The sequence below is a fragment of the Musa acuminata genome, chromosome BXJ2-3 (genome assembly GCF_036884655.1).
Source record: "Musa acuminata AAA Group cultivar baxijiao chromosome BXJ2-3, Cavendish_Baxijiao_AAA, whole genome shotgun sequence".
NCBI classification, from domain to species: Eukaryota; Viridiplantae; Streptophyta; class Magnoliopsida; order Zingiberales; family Musaceae; genus Musa; species Musa acuminata.
Genome location: NC_088340.1, coordinates 9,324,236 through 9,341,732, shown reverse-complemented (window position 1 = coordinate 9,341,732; position 17,497 = coordinate 9,324,236). Strand labels below are relative to the sequence as shown.

Here is a 17,497-nt window from a genome sequence, read left to right as displayed (position 1 = left end):
ACGATCTTGATAACACAAGCCCCGATGTTGTAGAGCACGTGTCACTCGAGAACTTAGTTTCTACTCGTGTGGCGTCTGGAAGATGCCACGTGAGCTATTCGAGGATCGTCGGTAGAGCGATGCTTGAAACGGATCCGCTGCTCCTCGAGGCGGACACCCTCGGATTCCGCCCTTGGGCAACTGGGACTTGCTGTGGAAAGCGAGAGCGAGAGCGAGAGCGAGGGCGGAGGCTGACGGATCTCTGAGCGTGTAATCGGACTCGCCGAGAACCTCGATTTCCATCTAATGATTCCTCGATCTCCATCAAGAAGCTTCGCTTTGACGGCTCTTATTCGTTCAAATTTGTTCTTGATTCGGTTCATTCCTGCTTTTTTGACGGTTGATCGGTCTCAGGGGGAGCCTCGGAGAACGCGTCCTCGATCCGCGCTGGAGCTGGGAATTGGCGCGTGGCTTTGCTAATCTGGGTACGTAACTTGGTTTTTTGTGGATTTGGGTCTCGTGATTTACTGGATGCTGAGTTGTGACGCATGATGAATGATGTATTTAATTTCGGAAAAGTGGTAAAGAAAGAACTCCGAAAGCCTAATCTTTGAGAAAAAAGGTTATGAAGTTGCCCTGTGTTGTTTCTACTGTCGCTAGGCAGCAACGACCTGATTGCTTAGTCGATAGACTAGATACGGGCTGCTGATTGCTTACGATGTGTGTGGTTAGTTTCTTGTTCTTTTGCGGCAGCAAAATTACGAATATTGAGGTAAGATTTCATCATAATACTAACCTATAATATGGTTCAATCTTTTGTTTGGAGGAGAACATATCTTATTTAACACAAGAATCCCCATGCCTCAGGAAAACCCTTAGGCCATTATTTTCTAGCGATCAAGCTGTGAAAATCATCCAGATTTATAGTCGTTCTATTAGCAAATTTGAGATAAATTTAAAGCAAAAGAATTTTCTTTTCACTCCCAGCTGTAGAAGTGTTTGTTCTATGTCTCTGATTCCTTTTTATGAAACTCGAGCTCCAAAACCTGGAATTTTCGGAGGTGACTTACAGTTTCACTCACAATAAAAGACATCATCTAGCAACTTAGCAGAATAAATCTTCTTTATCTAAAACTAAAGAAAGTTTCTATAAAGTATCTCATTTTAGAAAAGAGCTGTGGATGTGACTTGTTTTAGTGTTCTTATGGACAATTTTTTACGTATCACGTTTTATTTGTAGTTGCTGTAGCAATTGAACTATAGAGGTCTCATTGTCGACACGTAATTACATTGAGTAGCTGCTTACCTGAGGGTCCTGAGGATTAATAATTCTTATGTTATGGTTGCTTTAGTAAATTTGAGTGGAAACACAATGATCTACATGTTGCTCTGTAGAGCTTCCACCTTACCTATAGACTTCTGTTTATCCTTTTCCTGTTTTACTTTTATCTAATGCATAGTATGTAAAACAGCTACATCTCTTATCTGACATACAATCACATTTATTGAAAATCTGATTTCGATTTTACACTTTTTTAAGTTTTTACAAGTGAGCTAGTGTGTGGTGTATAACTGTTGTGATTACTTTGTTGACGTCTTCTTCGCAGATGATGAGAAACATATCAACCCATGCAAATCTTGAGTACAAGTTCAATATTTAAAAAGTCACTTGCTCATGACCAGTAAGTAGAACTGCGTACCAACAGAATGGTCCCAAACAGTGGAGGGAACAACTCCGATAATCATATTTTGGCATCAAGACAACGTTTACGATGGACAAATGAGCTTCATGACCGTTTCGTACTTGCTGTGACACAGCTTGGTGGACCAGAGAGTAAGTGCATGATCAACTGGTTTTTTCCTTAAATTATTAGGAGGATACAAATCTTCCTATATGTTTCTTTCATGTGTTTTTCTCCTTAATTAATTGCAAAATGTGAAATGCCTTCCCTATTTATCCTTCCAAAAAGAAGTTCCTTTTTTATAATAGTGTAATAACCTGAAAGTGTCATGACCCCGGTTTAATGGGCTAACTGATCTGCTTCGTGGTCTAATGGGCTAACTGATCTATCAGCTTCGTCTGACCTAAATCACTAGTCAAAATGCTTAAGCTGAAGTTAATAGTAATATACTTGATGAGGCGTAGCCCAATGGTAGCTCCATGTCATGACGAACCATGGGTTGCCCTTTCCTACTTGAGCCCTCTCACTATGCTCAAATAATATGTCGACTCTGATACCAAATATCACGACCCGGGCCTGATGGGTTAATTGTCCCATCAATTTTGTTTGACATAAACCATTGGTTAAAATACTTAGGCTGAAATTGATAATTGTATACTCATCATATCCTTATAAGTCAATCTTAATCTTGCACACTTTCGATATGGGACTAATCGAGGTGTTAGAAAGTTTTCATCTGTTGAGTTAATTGATTTCTTATAGTTCTGCAACTATTGTTACAATATCTTTCGACATAAAATTCTTTAGAACCCATATTATTTTGTTGAGGTTATCTTTTAGTTAGCAGTGACTTTTACATCTCATTGTGGTCTATAACAGGATTTCAGATATCTTTTTTTTTTTTGTTTTTATATAATCGCCTTATTTGAATTAGTTAAGCTCCTTGGTTCTTTCCTATAGCATATCAGAGTGAAACTAAAAGCTTAGATCTTGGTATAGTTATCCACCAATAGTGTAGTCTTTTGTCAGAATTTTTGGTATTTCCAATGAACAGTGTAGTCCAATATGTTTCTTTCATGTATTTTTCTCCTTAATTGATTGCAAACTGTGCAATGAAAGGACAATTGAATTGGAAGTTCCTTTTCTGTACCTTTTTGTAGCACATAGGGTAATTTAATGAGGACACCTGATGAGTACAAAACAGAATCCATTGTCCTGATACACTTAAATTGCTTGCTTTAATAGTAAAAGCTTGTTATTACACTGAAAGTTTTCTTCATCTCTCAGATTAATTGATTTCTTATAGTTCTGCAACTATTGTTGCAATATCTTTTGACATAAAATTCTTTAGTACCCATATTATTTTGATGAGGTTATCTTTTAGTTAGCAGAAACTTTTACATCTGATTGTGGTCTATTGCAGGATTTCAGATATCTTTTTTATGTTTTAATTTAATTGCCTAATTTGAATTAGTTAAGCTCCTTGGTTCTTTCCTATAGCATATCAGAGTGAAACTTAAAGCTTATATCTTGGTATAGTTATCCACCGATAGTGTAGTCTTTTGTCAGAATTTTTGGTATTTCCAACGAACAGTTGAGCAAAAGATCCTCTCAGTTAAGCTGAGTTTGAAAGCATGTTAGGTTATTTAATCATCTAATTTGGTAGTCTTCTGTATAACACTACCTAAATACTCTCCCCTATGACAGGAGCAACTCCAAAAGGAGTTCTTAGAATCATGGGTGTGGCAGGGCTAACCATATACCATGTCAAGAGTCACTTACAGGTACTTATGGATGTTTTTCACCATAAAATTTGGTTTTAGATTCTTGCTTTTGACAAACTAAAGATCTGATGGTGCACCCAGAAATACAGGCTTGCAAAATGTGTTCCTGATTCTTCAGCTGATGGTAGGTATATTACAAACATGTTAGCTAAACTTTACTGAGTTTTTAGTACACTGAGGAAATCATATCCTCATCATATAGCTAATTATCTGAAGGAAAAACTAATATCTGGCCATAGGTTTGATTTTACTATGTTTCCATTGATGTAGATGCCAAGTCCGAAAAGAAGGATCCTGACGGCGTGTCTTCTGGACTTGAAAGTTCCTCGTAAGTAAATTGATGTGTTTTATGACACAGACAAACACCAAACTAGCAATTGTGTCTTAGACTTTTGCATTTTTTGAAAAGTAGTTCAAGTTTATCCCATCAACATTAATGATCATTTGGGATGGCTAGACATCGTTCTATAAACTCACCTGTGATGGTATTTGTTGTTTGATGCTTGGTAGCTATGTTATTCAAGTGCCAAACTGTTGCTGGCATGCTTAGCATTGCTGCAATTTAACTAATTGTGGAAAGAGCAGTTCATCATAGTGGCAAATACATTTATATTCATGGTTATGAAATTTAAGCTTGCGTAAATGATCTAGACACAGATTTTGAAGGACAAGACTTCCTACTGGGATCTCATTGTTTCAAAGTGCATAACCAAAAGGAAAAGTACTCTGTTTGTAAGGATACATGTCCTTTGAATGAGAGAAAAAGAACAACAGGAAAATCAAACATAGCCAAAAACACTATGTAGTTGTTTAGCACCAAAAGAATTGAACTATTAGCAATTTACCAAAGAATTTTAGTTTTTGGACTAGGGATATCTATTGAGCAAGTTGCTAGCTAGCCTGTGGGCACAGAAAGAAAGAATCTATTCAGAGATTCTAGCCTGTAGCAGGTTTCATATAGGAAAAGTGTCCTTGTAGAGATATTCAGAGAAAGAAAGAATCTAGGAAGTGTGTCCTGTAAAACTATTTTTGGATTTCTGAAAGCATCAATGGTGACCGAGTGATATTGCCTCATTCAAGCTCAATGTGGGAAAACATCCATGTAGAACCTCAAATAGATTATACTTCATGCCTTGATGTTGTCGTTGTTGCTTTTATTAGCCACTAGGTTGGAGTTTCTGGCTAACAAGCTTGAACAGAATTTTGTAGGACTTGCATATAAAAATTAAGTGGTTTGAGCCAGCAAATGTGGTATTACTGATTTTACATCACATGGTCAGATATTTAAAACTTATGATCACACTGGTACTGTAATAGTAGCACGAACTTAAATTAGTAATGATTTTCTTTTTACTTTCAGAAAAGATGTATATTTGTTCATTTTTTCCATTATGCACCTTTTGGTTTGTTATGCTATATAGTAGACGAAGCTCTTGGTTTTTCTGGTCTATAACTTGTCATTTGAAAACAATTGATCATTTCTTCTTGTTAGGTATGCTGATTGTCTTTTCTCCACGCATTTGAGTTTGTATTTCCTTGACAGGAAGTTGCATAAAGATATTTTATCATGGTAAACTCCTTTAGCTTTTGTTGTCTCAGTGGAACACAAATAACTGAAGCACTTAAGTTGCAGATGGAGGTGCAAAAGCGGCTTCATGAACAATCAGAGGTGAGTTTTTTTATATGCATATATGAGCTTTGAGTTGATGATTTAGCTTTTTCATCTTGGTTGTTACTAGATTGTTTTAGATAGCTTTATAAGTTATATGTTGGCAGAATTTTCAAATTGGTTCATCAGAAAGTGCCATCTAAATGTAAAAATACTGCTTTGGAAAAGGCAACTATGATGAAGAGAACATGCAAATTTCAAATGAACTCCAACAGATACAAAGCAGTAATTGTTGATTTGTAGGAACAACTGTAGGTTTTAGCTAACATAAAACACACCATCAAATGAAGTGATGCATCAATGCAATCAGTTTTTCCCATTGCATATATGTGACCTTGGAAAATGATTATAAGAAATCTGACTTTGCCTGTACATTTTTCATGATTATGTGACCTGTGATACACTAGCCACACTGAAGAATCCCACTCATTAATACCCTGGTAAATCATTGTAAATGTCCTGCACTGCTGACAGTTCCTGTTCATATTCTCTCTTAAGAGTTGATTATAATGCTACTTTTTTCTCATTATATACAAGTGCAAGAAACCAGGTCAACCATAATGGGGATGTAATTGATGGTTTTGTTTGCTTGTTTTGGTTCTCTCCTAAATTCTATACTGAATTCTCTGATAGAGAACTTTCTTGTGATCCTACACTTTCTGTTTCTTTTCTAACTTGTCTGACTGTGACTCTGATGTAATTTTGGAGAGAGATGTCATGACATGCACTTTGACAGGTGCAAAGGCAACTGCAGCGAAGAATAGAAGCCCAAGGCAAATATCTTAAGACGATCATTAAGGAGCAGCAACAACTAAGTGGTGAACTTGCCGAGACACCTGGAGGAGACATTTCTGCCTGCAGCTATGTTGACAATAGCTCAGGTTCTGCCAAGACTGGTCCTCACAGATCTGTTAATGGTGACCATGGTGGCACCGGAAAGCTGCTCAAAAGCCTTTCACATGACAATTCCTTGAGAGAGCCTGAAGCTTGACAGGAATGCAGGATCAGCCAGCCTAGTGCATAGGAAGACAGAGTTGGTGCCAAGACGAGGCTCAGATTTCCAGCAGCAACGCTCAATTTTGATTGCAAGGAAAGAGCAAGTTTGATTCATCAATCACTTCAATTCAACATCTGGATTTCACCACGTTTGAAGTTGCTCCTTTCATAGTGACTGGAGTGATGTGAAGCATTTTTCCATTCCCACGGTCTATAAATAAGCCCTGCAAACAAGAAGCAATGGAGCGAGAGGGAGAGGGAGATGATCGACCGAATCCTTCTTGATTTAATAGATTGTTCTGTCGTTGTGAGTGGATCTGGCTCCCAAGTTAGGGTTCTTGAGTTTGATGTGAGAGGTTTCTTTATTTGCTTTAGTCATCATAGGATACCCATGTCTTCTCGTATGATTCTTGGTTGAAGCATGAGACTGCTAACCTCTGTGCTGCTATCCTAATTTTGAACTTGTTTTTTGTGGATTTTTGGTTGAAATAATCGGATCTTTGGGTGTGGGACCAAAAGCTTGTTCTATGATCTTTTGAACTGTTACTAAGGCTCAGCTCCATATTCTTTCTTTAGGGACGGGTGATTCATTGCCTCAATGGTTACTTAGATTTCCCAGGTTTTTGCTTTTGCATCCTGTATTGTCCTTCAATATTCTTCATTGATTGCTATTTCGGCCTTGAAGCTGATTTGAAGGAGCTGAAGGATTTATAGAGGGATCCTCCCGCCTCATGGTGTGCGCAGGTTTGTTCTTTTATGTGCCCACATCATCTTCCTTGACTGATAAAATTCTATTCAAATGTCATTTTCATTTTTATTTGGCACTGTGGCACTTCATTTAGTGCTTTCTCTTTTTGTATTGTTTTTTATCTCCTTTGAGCCATTCTTTTGTGTGTTGAAGTAATGAATATTAAATTTTGAGTGTTTGGCTGGTCCTGGCGAATGCCTGATGTTTATTTTTCTCATGTGCTCTACATATCATCTGATTACCATTTTCTAGTGCTCCAATATCATCTTAGCGACAGCCTAATGTTTATCATAAAGGAAAGCTGTATAGCATCTGGTTCTTGACATCTATAGCTATTACCATTGCTTATCATTTTTTATTGCTTTATTCAATTTGTAGTTTGGGACATATTGCAAGTGGAAGCACATGGATGGATTTACAAACCTAAATACTTCCCACTTTAGAGAGTATTGAATGGTCCAAGAAGTAATATATGTTGCCAATAACATCATGTGATTGGGAAATTTAAATCATAATAGGGTGGGTCAGAGATAAGTAAGAGGATAAACTAGATTCTTAGTTCTTCTTATGGAGTGTTCTTGATACCATTCATGCCTAAGTGTATTGTTTTCTTGGTCATATGGGCAGACTGCTAGAAAGAAATGGGTTCAAATTTTGATGTCGCTTTTGATGAGAATACCTTTGTTAATATTGCAATCTTTTGCCTTTAGTATTATTAATAAAAGTGGCATTGGTGGATCAATAAGATCGACAAAATCACTAGTTACGGAAATACGTATTCTTTTTATTATGAAAATAGAAAGTAAGGAACACTGGATTTTGTTATATCTTTTGATTTATGTTTGTACTCTGATTCTGATATGCAGCTTCTTTCTACTCTTTTTGTTACGTAATTTCGAGTGAAACTATGCTGAGGATGCTTGATAATCGGCATACTTCTAACTGAATCAAGAAAGAACTAATGTTGTCTATTCTTGATTATAGCAAATGTGTAGGATACTTTGTGCATTTTCTCCTATGCTGCAAAATATGCCCCTGGTTGCAGGACTCTGAACAGAACTTAGAGAACACTCATGTTTGGTGCAAATAACTTCTGTATGTTCCTCGGCTTCCTAATCCTGTCTAGGAAAATACAGCTTGGCTTCTCCCTGGTGCAAGGGTGGTGGACAATGAGGCTTTCTTCTGTCAATGTTTATACTACATTTACTACATTTGAATCAGTCTTGCAGTATGACCAGTTGGAAGAATCTTGTTTGCTGCTTTCTTTCTTATGCATCCTTAGCTACACTACCTATGATGCTTTCATATATGCAGTTTGCTTGCTCCTTAAATCCGAATTTTCAGCAGCTAATCCTTTGGAAGTCTTTTCTATTGCAGCTCAATTGTCTGTACCATTGATGAAAATTCTGGGACGCAAAGCATCATTACTTTTTCATGCTCCTCCTCTACCTTCAGCATTTGACAGCCAGCATTCCCGAGGTAAACCCCCCCTCCTTGCAGCTTTTCCTCTGTTTTCCATCTCTTTCTAAGTATAAGGATTGGTTGGATGATAAGTTTGGACTAAGATATCAAATCCAAGTTATCTTGTTCTCACTGTGGTCCTGCCTCACTCAGTGCATGATGTGCTTCGTACTTTTCGACCCAACTTTAGAAAAGCAATTGGATGGTGCCCTCATGTTAGTGATGCTTCCATTTTGCTTCATGACATTTGACCAATAAATGTAGGGTAGTGTTCAGACTAGCAGGACCTCAGAATTGACATTGAGCAGTCATGAGGAGAATCATAATAACAACTTCAAATCAAACCTATAAATCATAGTTTGAATCAATATATGACTGCTCGATTAATGTTCCAGTCTTATTTTATCTTCTTTTTTTTATTTATCTTAATTAATAATAGCAAGTAAGGTTAGTTGATGTTTCGATGTCATTTTAGTGGAGTCAAATAAGAATATTATGAACATATATAATTTTAATTTATTATTAATATATATTCACCGGGCGAGATGGAACAGCGGTTGATCGACTACTCTGTGGACGTCTAGTCGAGCTACCCGCATTTTCACTGGAGGTAGCGAGGGCCCCACAGGTGGCACCCGCATAGGGTAAGTCCCGGGGATCGGGTAGGTCTCGAAACGAATTGGTGAATAATTTCACGGTGGCGGCAACGAGGCTTCGTAGATCGCGTGACGATTTAATCGGCGAGTGGGAGCAGGCCAAGGGCGCGTGAGTGGTGATGGCATTCGAGTGTAGGTGGTCGTTAAAAAGCGCGCCTTGGCTGACGAACGGAACGCAAGGAAGCGTGCGAACAGCGTACGGGAAAATCTACGAATCCCGAACGCTGCGAATGCTGCGTTGCTCCGCGCTCCCTGTGTGGTGGGATTCTTCCTCCGGAATCCTGCCTCGGGCGAGACAGCCTATCCGCATTCAACGGGAGGGGAAAGCGTGCGGACGTCTCTTCGAGCAGGGGCCACAGCACGCGCGCCTGGGTCCCGTTTCCTCGTCGCACGCCGATGAGAGAAGCAAGTCCCCGTTTCCTCGTCGCACGCCGATAGAAAAATAATATTACATATACCGGTAAAAAAATATCTCTATATATTTATTTGTATATAGATAAAGTTCCGATCACTTAATAATATTAATTAGAAATATTATATTACTGTTATTGAACGCAAGAGTCGCTTATTCGTTCCATTTCTCGAGCCAAGTCAAACGCGGCGCTCTGCCTTAAAAGTCGCCAAAGCAATTGGAAGAAAAGGAAAGGAAAAAGAATCTCGCGCCGTAGTCTTTTCCAAGAATCGCCGATCTGTTCTTTTCACCGGAGTCCACGTCGAGATCCAGCCGAAAGCGATCCTTTTGCACGCTTCGCATTGACTCAATACTCTTACCACCACGAGAGAGAGCGCGAGCGGAGTCCGCGGATCTTGCGATTCATTTCGTGTATTTGGGTTTTAGTTTTCCTTCTCGGTGGATTCTTATCGCCGTTAACACCCGCCTTTGTGTTTCGCTCCCGATCCCAATTGCAAGAAGAACAGGTTCCATTTGGAGTGAGGATTCCCGGTTTCCTATTCGATTCCATCGGTGTGGGGAATCTTGTGATCTGTCTTACTGATCTAGATTTGGAGACCGGCGGCGACGAAGGATCGCCCTCTCCTCGCCGCAAGAGGGTACGTCTCTCTCGTGATTTGCATCGAATGAGGGAATTCTCTGACGGTTTCTTGATTGCTCTTTCCGAAGGAGAATTTGATGTGGAATCGATGACTTCTTCTTGAGAGTAGGTACTCTGTGAATGTGAACAAGTGAAGATCGTTAACCTGTCGTCTCTTTCTTTTTAGCTGTCTTTAAAGAAGTACTGTTTTTCCTTATTTTACTAATGGCGTCTTAAAGTTGTTGATTTGTTGATGTACTTGGCGAGGCGATTAGGTTCTCCTACCTCAACTTGCATTTTCTTCTGTTTTTTCCAAGTTACCTAGTTTTAAAGCTACAGAATGAATCAGTCCACAGTTTCATGATTTCATCCGCTCAATTAGAAACGAGTAGGGGTTGATGAGAGTTGCAATAGTTCTGATGAATTGCAAGTTTGTCGGCAACAATAGTAATTGTTTTCTCTTCTTTATTGTTTTTGTTTTGCTAATATGTGCAGAGACTTTCGGTAATGACACTTATTCTCTCCTGTGTTGTTTTGTCTCTGATCCTAAGTAGATGGAGGCGTAGGCTCCTGGTGATCTATAAAGATCTATATTTGCATAATTAACGCCACGACCATCTCTTCAGAAGGGTAAGGTCAACCAGAGTCCCGCCTCTGCTGCCCGAAAATGACTGGTACGGCTGTTCTAATTCACGTCTCTGTGTTTCTTTGGATTATGAAATGCTGCTAGAGACCCACCTTATTGCTGTTTGTCATGTTGAAGGTCTTGAAGGGCTGCACGCTTGGGAGGAGAGAAAAGGAAAGAGATCAGATGTGGAGAGTTCGGAAGATGAAAGAAGAAGATTGACCATCGGGTCTCTAAAGAAAAAGGCATTAAATGCTTCTTCACGATTCACCCACTCTCTCAGGAAACGAGGGAAGAGGAGAAGTGTCCATAGGACTTCTTCAGTGTCAATTGAGGATGTCAGGGATGTGGAAGAGGAACGGGCAGTCTATGCATTCCGTAAGGAGCTAATTTCCAGGGACTTATTGCCTGATAAACACGATGACTATCATATGATGCTCAGGTTGTTTTTCACCATCAGAAATTGTGATTTTGGTTATAGTATTTGTGCTTTTGTAAAAACTTTTTGTTGGGCTTATTAGCTACCTGAACTGTCACAATCTGTCCTTGAGCATGCTATGAATATCTTTAATTAGTTGGATTTAACTTAAAACTGTATTAAGCCAACTGCAAGCATTTTTTATCCAATTGGGTCGATGCATTTTATTGAAGAATATATGCGCTTCCGGAATGTAACTCTGTATGGCTCGTTTTTCTAGGTAACTTGCTTTTTCAGTATTTGGTTTTCCTGATTGCTTACCGACAAACTTACATGATGCAGATTTTTGAAAGCGAGAAAATTTGAGCATGAGAAAGCAGTTCAAATGTGGGCTGATATGCTTCATTGGAGAAAAGAATTTGGAACAGACACAATTTTGGAGGTATGTTGCCATATTAAGCTAGTTAGATATCATATGTGCAACTAAAGATAGTAATATCAGATATCTATTTGCTGCTGATTTTTCAAAAGAAAAAAAGTTTGTCATATTTAAATAGGTTCAGTACAGATGCTATTTTGAGGTTCATATTTTGCCACTTGTGTACTGGGTGACCTGGGTAAGGTTGCTTCTTCACAACCTGGGTGACCAGAGTTTATGCTTGCAGGAGTAAACACAGTATAACTTAACCGCACACATACCCCATATTATTGTGGGTCATGTTGTTCTTCCCTGTTATTGTGCCAAGAGTGTCTTGCCTTGCAATGGCTCTGAGAGATTTTAGTGCCACAAGACCAGTTGAGATCCAACAAAATTGCATTGAGATAATTTTTACATAAAAGAAAAAACAAGAGGAATTCATGTTTGAATTAGATTATTCCAGGCTGTTTTTTATCGTGAAATGAAACTGCTCATTACTTTCTCATTCGCATGCATTTATGCACTTGAATGATCATTTTTTCCAATCAGTTGGGTCATAACACTGATTATTTGAACTTTTTTTTTGTATAGATTAATTTAAGTTCCTTTTTAGGGAATTTTCATTCATCAATTTTACCTTTTAACATGTAATTTGAATTATCTCCTTTTGCTTACGCAAAAGTTACTGCCAAATTAGCTCTCATATAGACATTGATCTTCTACTCTTGGAACTAGATATATGAGTTTATATGATTTTGAAATTATTGAAGAATATATTATGATACTCTGCAGATCTTGGAAAACATCCTTTAGGTTACAAAAGTTATAGTACTATAAAACCCACATAGAAATGCTTTTCTTATGGGCACAAGTTGGAAGCCAAATTGATGACAATCGTGTCAGCATTTTGAACCTTGCAACCATACTAGCTGATGAAACTATTGTTTGTAATGTTCTACTTCTCTTGTTTTTCTCTTATGGATCCTGCACATATGAATAACCTCCATTTTCCTTTTGTCGTTTAACTTTTATTGCAGAGTGTTCTTGGTTCAGATACCCATATTTTATTCCTTCAGTTGTCTTTTTGGAATTCTATTATATTTTTCAATTATGTTAAGAATTATTATCTAGAAGGTCACGTGTTCTGTTAAGCTAGATGAAAATTATATCAGTGAATGCTGACATATACAATGCACAACACTACTGGATGCAAGGATTTTAACTTTGTGGAGCTGGAAGAAGTTTTACAGCATTATCCTCAGGGCTACCATGGAGTTGATAAAGAGGGAAGACCTGTTTACATTGAGAGGCTTGGGAAAGTAGAGCCGAATAAGCTTATGCACATCACTACAGTAGAACGGTACATAAAATTTCATATCCAGGAGTTTGAGAAAGCTCTACATGAAAAGTTTCCGGCTTGTTCGATTGCAGCAAAAAGGCACATTGACTCAACCACGACTATTTTGGATGTGCATGGGGTGGTATGTGGTTCCTTTCCAGATTTGACTTGTTTAAGCAGACTGTGATGAAGATATATTGTTGTTTATATAAAATACTGAGATGTTCAAGGTGCTGGAAGTGAGAAGCCGTTCGGGTTGATTTCTCTGAATCAGTATGCGTTCTCTTTGGTGCAGGGTTTGAAGAATTTCGGCAAAACAGCAAGAGACCTCTTGCTTAAAATGCAAAAAATTGATGGAGATTACTACCCTGAGGTACTTGACTTTATCCTAATAACATTGCATTATTTTTATTCATTTGTATTAAGATAGAGATACCCCACTTGTTAAAATGCAGACTCTACATCAGATGTTTATTGTCAATGCTGGTCATGGCTTTAGGCTTCTCTGGAACACTGTAAAGGGTTTTCTTGACCCAAAAACAACAGCAAAGATACATGTAAGTGTCCTGACATGCAAAGGGATTTGTTTTGCCGGTATTTGGACCACAATATACATGAATAAATATTTTATCATGCAGGTATTGGGAACAAAATATCAGAGTGCATTACTTGAAATCATTGACTCAAGGTTAAGGGCATATTATACTCTCTTGATATTGATGTCGATTTTGATGGTGGTTCTTTTTTTATGGTTTAGTAACTTATATATGTTTGTCACATTTCAGCCAACTTCCAGATTTTTTAGGTGGTACATGTACATGCTCTGTTGAAGGTGGGTGTTTGAAGTCTAATAAAGGACCATGGAATGATCCTAACATTATGAAGGTACAATTTGTTCACTTAACTGAAGTAGACATTTACATTCCCATTTATTCACCGTCATTCCACTAGGTTAGGTTTGATCAACTAATAGAGCAACCAACTATTCTATTTGAACGTTTTGATCCCACGAGGATGAACTGATTGAGTGATAGTTTTCTTATTCCATTCATTGTGACCCATGCATTGATGCTTCCTTTTGTTCAAGGAATACAATTAGCCAAACTGGGTTTTCCGCTTAGTCTTCTTTAAGCATGAAACCATTTGTCTTGAACATTTCAGGATTTCATGCTCGAAGTGTCACCTGTTTTCTAATCGAACTTGAATTAGCAATTCTAAAAGATATATCCTCCTTTATGTGATAATGTCCTGTTTGGATGAATACCTTGATACCAGAAGGGATTTGCTTTTTTTTATTTTACGTCTATCAAACAAGAAAAACAGGGGAAAAGTTCTGACCAATATCTTTCAAATTTTAGCTTGCATATAATGCTGAAGCAGATTCACTAAGGCATACTAGACGAATGTCAGGTGGAGATGAAGCTTTTGTAGGGTCATATTTTTTGAAGGTAAGTGTTTTTTTCATCTGTTCTATCTTTTTGATTCCTATCTTTTTGCAGTTACATTATGCAATGATCTTCCTGTAAAATATTTGAGTCTGTGTTATTGTCAGGGAAGAAGTAGCGATACATGGACACTTGAATCTGGATCAGATGTTGATGATCTTGTTTTCAAACCTGTTGAGCATAGCCGTTTAGCTCCAGTACGTGAAGAAGTGAGATTTCTTCACTCTCCTGGTTTTGAAGACCTCATGTTGTATTTTATTTTGTTATAGTGCAGTTCTCAATTTTCCAGTGAAAATTCTAATGGTTCTGTAAAATCTATCGTCAACAACCTTGATGTAGTGTTCATTTGAAAAGCTAACTGAAATAAGTGATCTGAAAGGGGCAGCATGAGCAAAATGTTTTATCTTTTCAACAAATAATTACCTAATGCCATCTTTTCTTTTCTATTATGCTATGTATGATACATGATACTAGAGATATTTCAGAATGAATTTTTTCCCATTGCTGAGAAATTGAAAGAATTTCCTGATAAATCCTTTAAAATTAAGGATTCTACCCTTGTAATTTGAATATGGAAAAGGGACCAAAGAGAAAAAGAGGAGAGGGTTTGTTTATGCACAAACCATCTTCCATACAATCTTCTTATATGCTAATATCTTCTTTTCACAATAACCTTTGAAAAAAAAACAACTAAATTCTGGAGGTGCTCACATTAGTAAATCACTCTCTAAACTGTCAATTTCTGTCTTTCAAATTTGCTAAAAAGGTCATTTATGGTTTCTTTTTCATTTTCTTGTATCCTTGTTTGCGTCTAATTGTATTATATCCTAATTAATTCTTTTAGTGAGAATGATGAGAAAGTGGTCATCACAACTATGGTGTTCTTGTGAATGCATGTTAATCACTATCTTAAAAAGATAGGGTAGATAATATTAGTTTATTTGATGATGATTTTTGTTCCCCTTGGGATATATCACAACTGCTCCATGCCATTGTTTCTTAATGATAAATGCAGATCAGAGCAAGAGATTCAACAGCTTACTATAGTTGTGATGAACACTTTGTTGTGGTCGACAAGGCTATGGATTGTGTTAGAAGAGGAGAACAATCTTATGAAAAGACAAAAGATATAAAATACGAGGAACAGAGATCGTATGGCTTTTCAACATCGAATCAACATGGTATTGCAAGCTGGGTTGTTCCAATAGAGAATCTTCCTTTTGTTTAGGCAACAAATTCTCATCTCTTAGTCTTCAAAAGTCTTGATTTGTATTTGTTGTTCTCAGATAGTTTGACCATGGCAAGTCACCCTGTCACCAAGGAGGATACAGGAGAAGGGATTTTTCAATTGTTTGCAAGAGTATTAATAGCTTCCTTAGTCAAAATTCTATTATTCTTTCACGTTGATGGTTTTAGAAAGAGAAAATTGAGCAACATCCGTACTTCAGACACTCAGAATTTGGCTGTCCAGCACAGTTCAACAGTGAAAAACCTTGAAGATCATTTGGGTCCTTGTTTGGAGCGGATTAAAAGGCTAGAAATGACGTTTGATGAGCTCACCAAGAAGCCTGCTGAGATTCCTTCGGAGAAAGAGCATATGCTACTTGAATCTTGGGATCGAATAAAGCATGTTGAGTTTGATCTAGAAAAGACCAAAAGGGTAAGTTTATATCATCCTGCTATCTACCTCCATAATACTGTTATATTAGTATATTCAAGATAGGAATCATGTCTTTGTTGTATATATAATCTTCTCCCTTTTTCTTTGTATCTATGCTTGGAACAACTTGCTATCAAAAGTTTTTTTCTCAATGAATAAATTAGGGCTTCTGTCCAATTGATTTTAGCACTTGTTATATATTTTAATGACATTTTCTGCTATATGATAAATAAGGATCAAATTATTTCATGTACAGGAAAACTACCTTTTGTGAATTCGCATATCCTTAATTCTCTCAGATCCTTTGTCTTTGTCTATGCTTTATTGGAATTGTTGTTTCATAAAAGTATCAATGGCAAACATTTGAAAGAGAATTTCTGTCACTGAAGGATCTTTTCTGAAGAGCTAACTAGTTGTGGGCAGACATGCTTAGATGTTGGGTTCATTATTCACTTGGTATTCCTTTCTAGGAAGAGATTTTTATCTTTCGTATCTCTCTCCTATTTGGCATCCTTGACAGTCTATTATGTTGTATAGCGTTAACTAGGAGAGTCTATTAGGCTTCTTATTTGGATCTAATATATTCAGTTTGAACTTTTAAAGTTTAGGAACCTTGTTAGTTTCAAGCCATATCAAAGTTGTAGCATTTGGCACTCATTACCTTGCTGCTCTGTGTAGGGGTTTATGATTCCTGGTTTTGTCAGTGCATCTCTAATTATTATATCTGTTTCAGGTATTGCATGCCACGGTCATGAAGCAACTGGAATTTGCCGAGTCGTTAGATGCATTGCAGGACTTGAAACTTGAGGTAAAATCTTGTTATATATTTTATTTCGCTTAAAGTGCAAATCATATAAAACTTTCTCATTGGTTTATATGGAGCTGCACATTTTTATCAACCAATTTATTTGTGATAATAGTTCAATATGTATGGTGGTATCATCCATAAATTTGATGCATGTCATCGACACTACTCTTCGATGATTAGCTAAGTTTTTCCCATATCATCCTCTTATACTTGAGATGAAATGTGAGAGCTAATTTTCCAACTTAAACTCAAAATATCCATCTAAAATTTTGTTCTCTGATGATTAGCTTGCTTTTTTGTTGATTCAGAAGAGAATGTTTTGTTGAGCCTCGGTGCCGGAGACGACTGCGGCGAGGGGACTACATGCCGATGGCATTGTTTTTGGTTGCACGACGTAAGCAAAATTGTTCCCTGTTGCGGTAAGAAGTGGAACTTCCTCTGTGGGCAAGAAGTTTTGTCTCTGCAATGCATGTATAGGTACCCTACTTTGTTTCGTTGGTTCGGTCGAAAGCGAAAGAAGTTTACTGTCGCTGATGAATTGAGTGGACAATGACACGAATCAAGTTTTGTCTCTGTGATGCATGTATAGGTCGGTACGCTCGTGCACCGGTGCCTTGTATTCTGTACGCGTATGCCTTGAGACTTCCTGTGCACCTTAGTGATACGTGTGATGGACCAATTGTACTTCTTTCTAGCCTCACCATCTGTTCTGAGTGCCTTCATCGGGAGATTGCTCGTGTGGGACCCGCCGTTTACAAGAGAATCGCCATGCGGGTGT

At 37.7% G+C, this 17,497-nt stretch overlaps 2 protein-coding genes across 11 annotated transcripts; both read left to right on the top strand.

Moving 5' to 3' along the window:
- Positions 1-48: 48 nt before the first annotated feature.
- LOC135607278 (myb family transcription factor PHL7-like) lies at positions 49-6,628 on the top strand. 4 transcript variants are annotated; one of them, XM_065098982.1, is made up of 8 exons: positions 58-249; positions 394-464; positions 1,587-1,813; positions 3,369-3,445; positions 3,527-3,569; positions 3,716-3,773; positions 5,045-5,114; positions 5,851-6,628. In XM_065098982.1, exons 3-8 carry the CDS (start codon positions 1,687-1,689, stop codon positions 6,103-6,105), a joined length of 630 nt encoding a protein of 209 aa, XP_064955054.1. In that variant the 5' UTR covers positions 58-249; positions 394-464; positions 1,587-1,686; the 3' UTR covers positions 6,106-6,628. The 4 variants fall into 4 exon arrangements, with proteins under 4 accessions (XP_064955055.1, XP_064955054.1, XP_064955053.1 ...); XM_065098983.1 differs by having other exon boundaries at positions 49-464; positions 5,030-5,114; XM_065098981.1 differs by having other exon boundaries at positions 58-464.
- Positions 6,629-9,622: 2,994 nt separating this feature from the next.
- LOC135583144 (phosphatidylinositol/phosphatidylcholine transfer protein SFH13-like) lies at positions 9,623-17,413 on the top strand. 7 transcript variants are annotated; one of them, XM_065098976.1, is made up of 16 exons: positions 9,623-10,025; positions 10,096-10,132; positions 10,561-10,680; positions 10,770-11,073; positions 11,392-11,491; positions 12,682-12,948; positions 13,102-13,179; positions 13,262-13,363; positions 13,445-13,494; positions 13,592-13,691; positions 14,165-14,254; positions 14,359-14,460; positions 15,267-15,432; positions 15,538-15,911; positions 16,645-16,719; positions 17,028-17,413. In XM_065098976.1, the coding sequence occupies exons 3-16, from the start codon at positions 10,674-10,676 to the stop codon at positions 17,043-17,045; spliced, it is 1,833 nt and encodes a 610-aa protein (XP_064955048.1). In that variant the 5' UTR covers positions 9,623-10,025; positions 10,096-10,132; positions 10,561-10,673; the 3' UTR covers positions 17,046-17,413. The 7 variants fall into 7 exon arrangements, with proteins under 7 accessions (XP_064955048.1, XP_064955043.1, XP_064955042.1 ...); XM_065098971.1 differs by having other exon boundaries at positions 10,096-10,453; XM_065098970.1 differs by lacking the exon at positions 10,096-10,132.
- The last annotated feature ends 84 nt before the right edge of the window (positions 17,414-17,497 follow it).

Coding starts and splice junctions, on each gene's coding strand:
- LOC135583144 (XM_065098970.1), top strand. Junction 11,074..11,391: donor GACTATCATATGATGCTCAG/GTTGTTTTTCAC, acceptor TACATGATGCAG/ATTTTTGAAAGCGAGAAAAT. Junction 15,912..16,644: donor ATCTAGAAAAGACCAAAAGG/GTAAGTTTATAT, acceptor TATCTGTTTCAG/GTATTGCATGCCACGGTCAT.
- LOC135607278 (XM_065098983.1), top strand. CDS start 1,687: ATGGTCCCAAACAGTGGAGGGAACAACTCCGATAATCATATTTTGGCA. Junction 3,570..3,715: donor TCCTGATTCTTCAGCTGATG/GTAGGTATATTA, acceptor CCATTGATGTAG/ATGCCAAGTCCGAAAAGAAG. Junction 3,774..5,029: donor TCTGGACTTGAAAGTTCCTC/GTAAGTAAATTG, acceptor AAACTCCTTTAG/CTTTTGTTGTCTCAGTGGAA.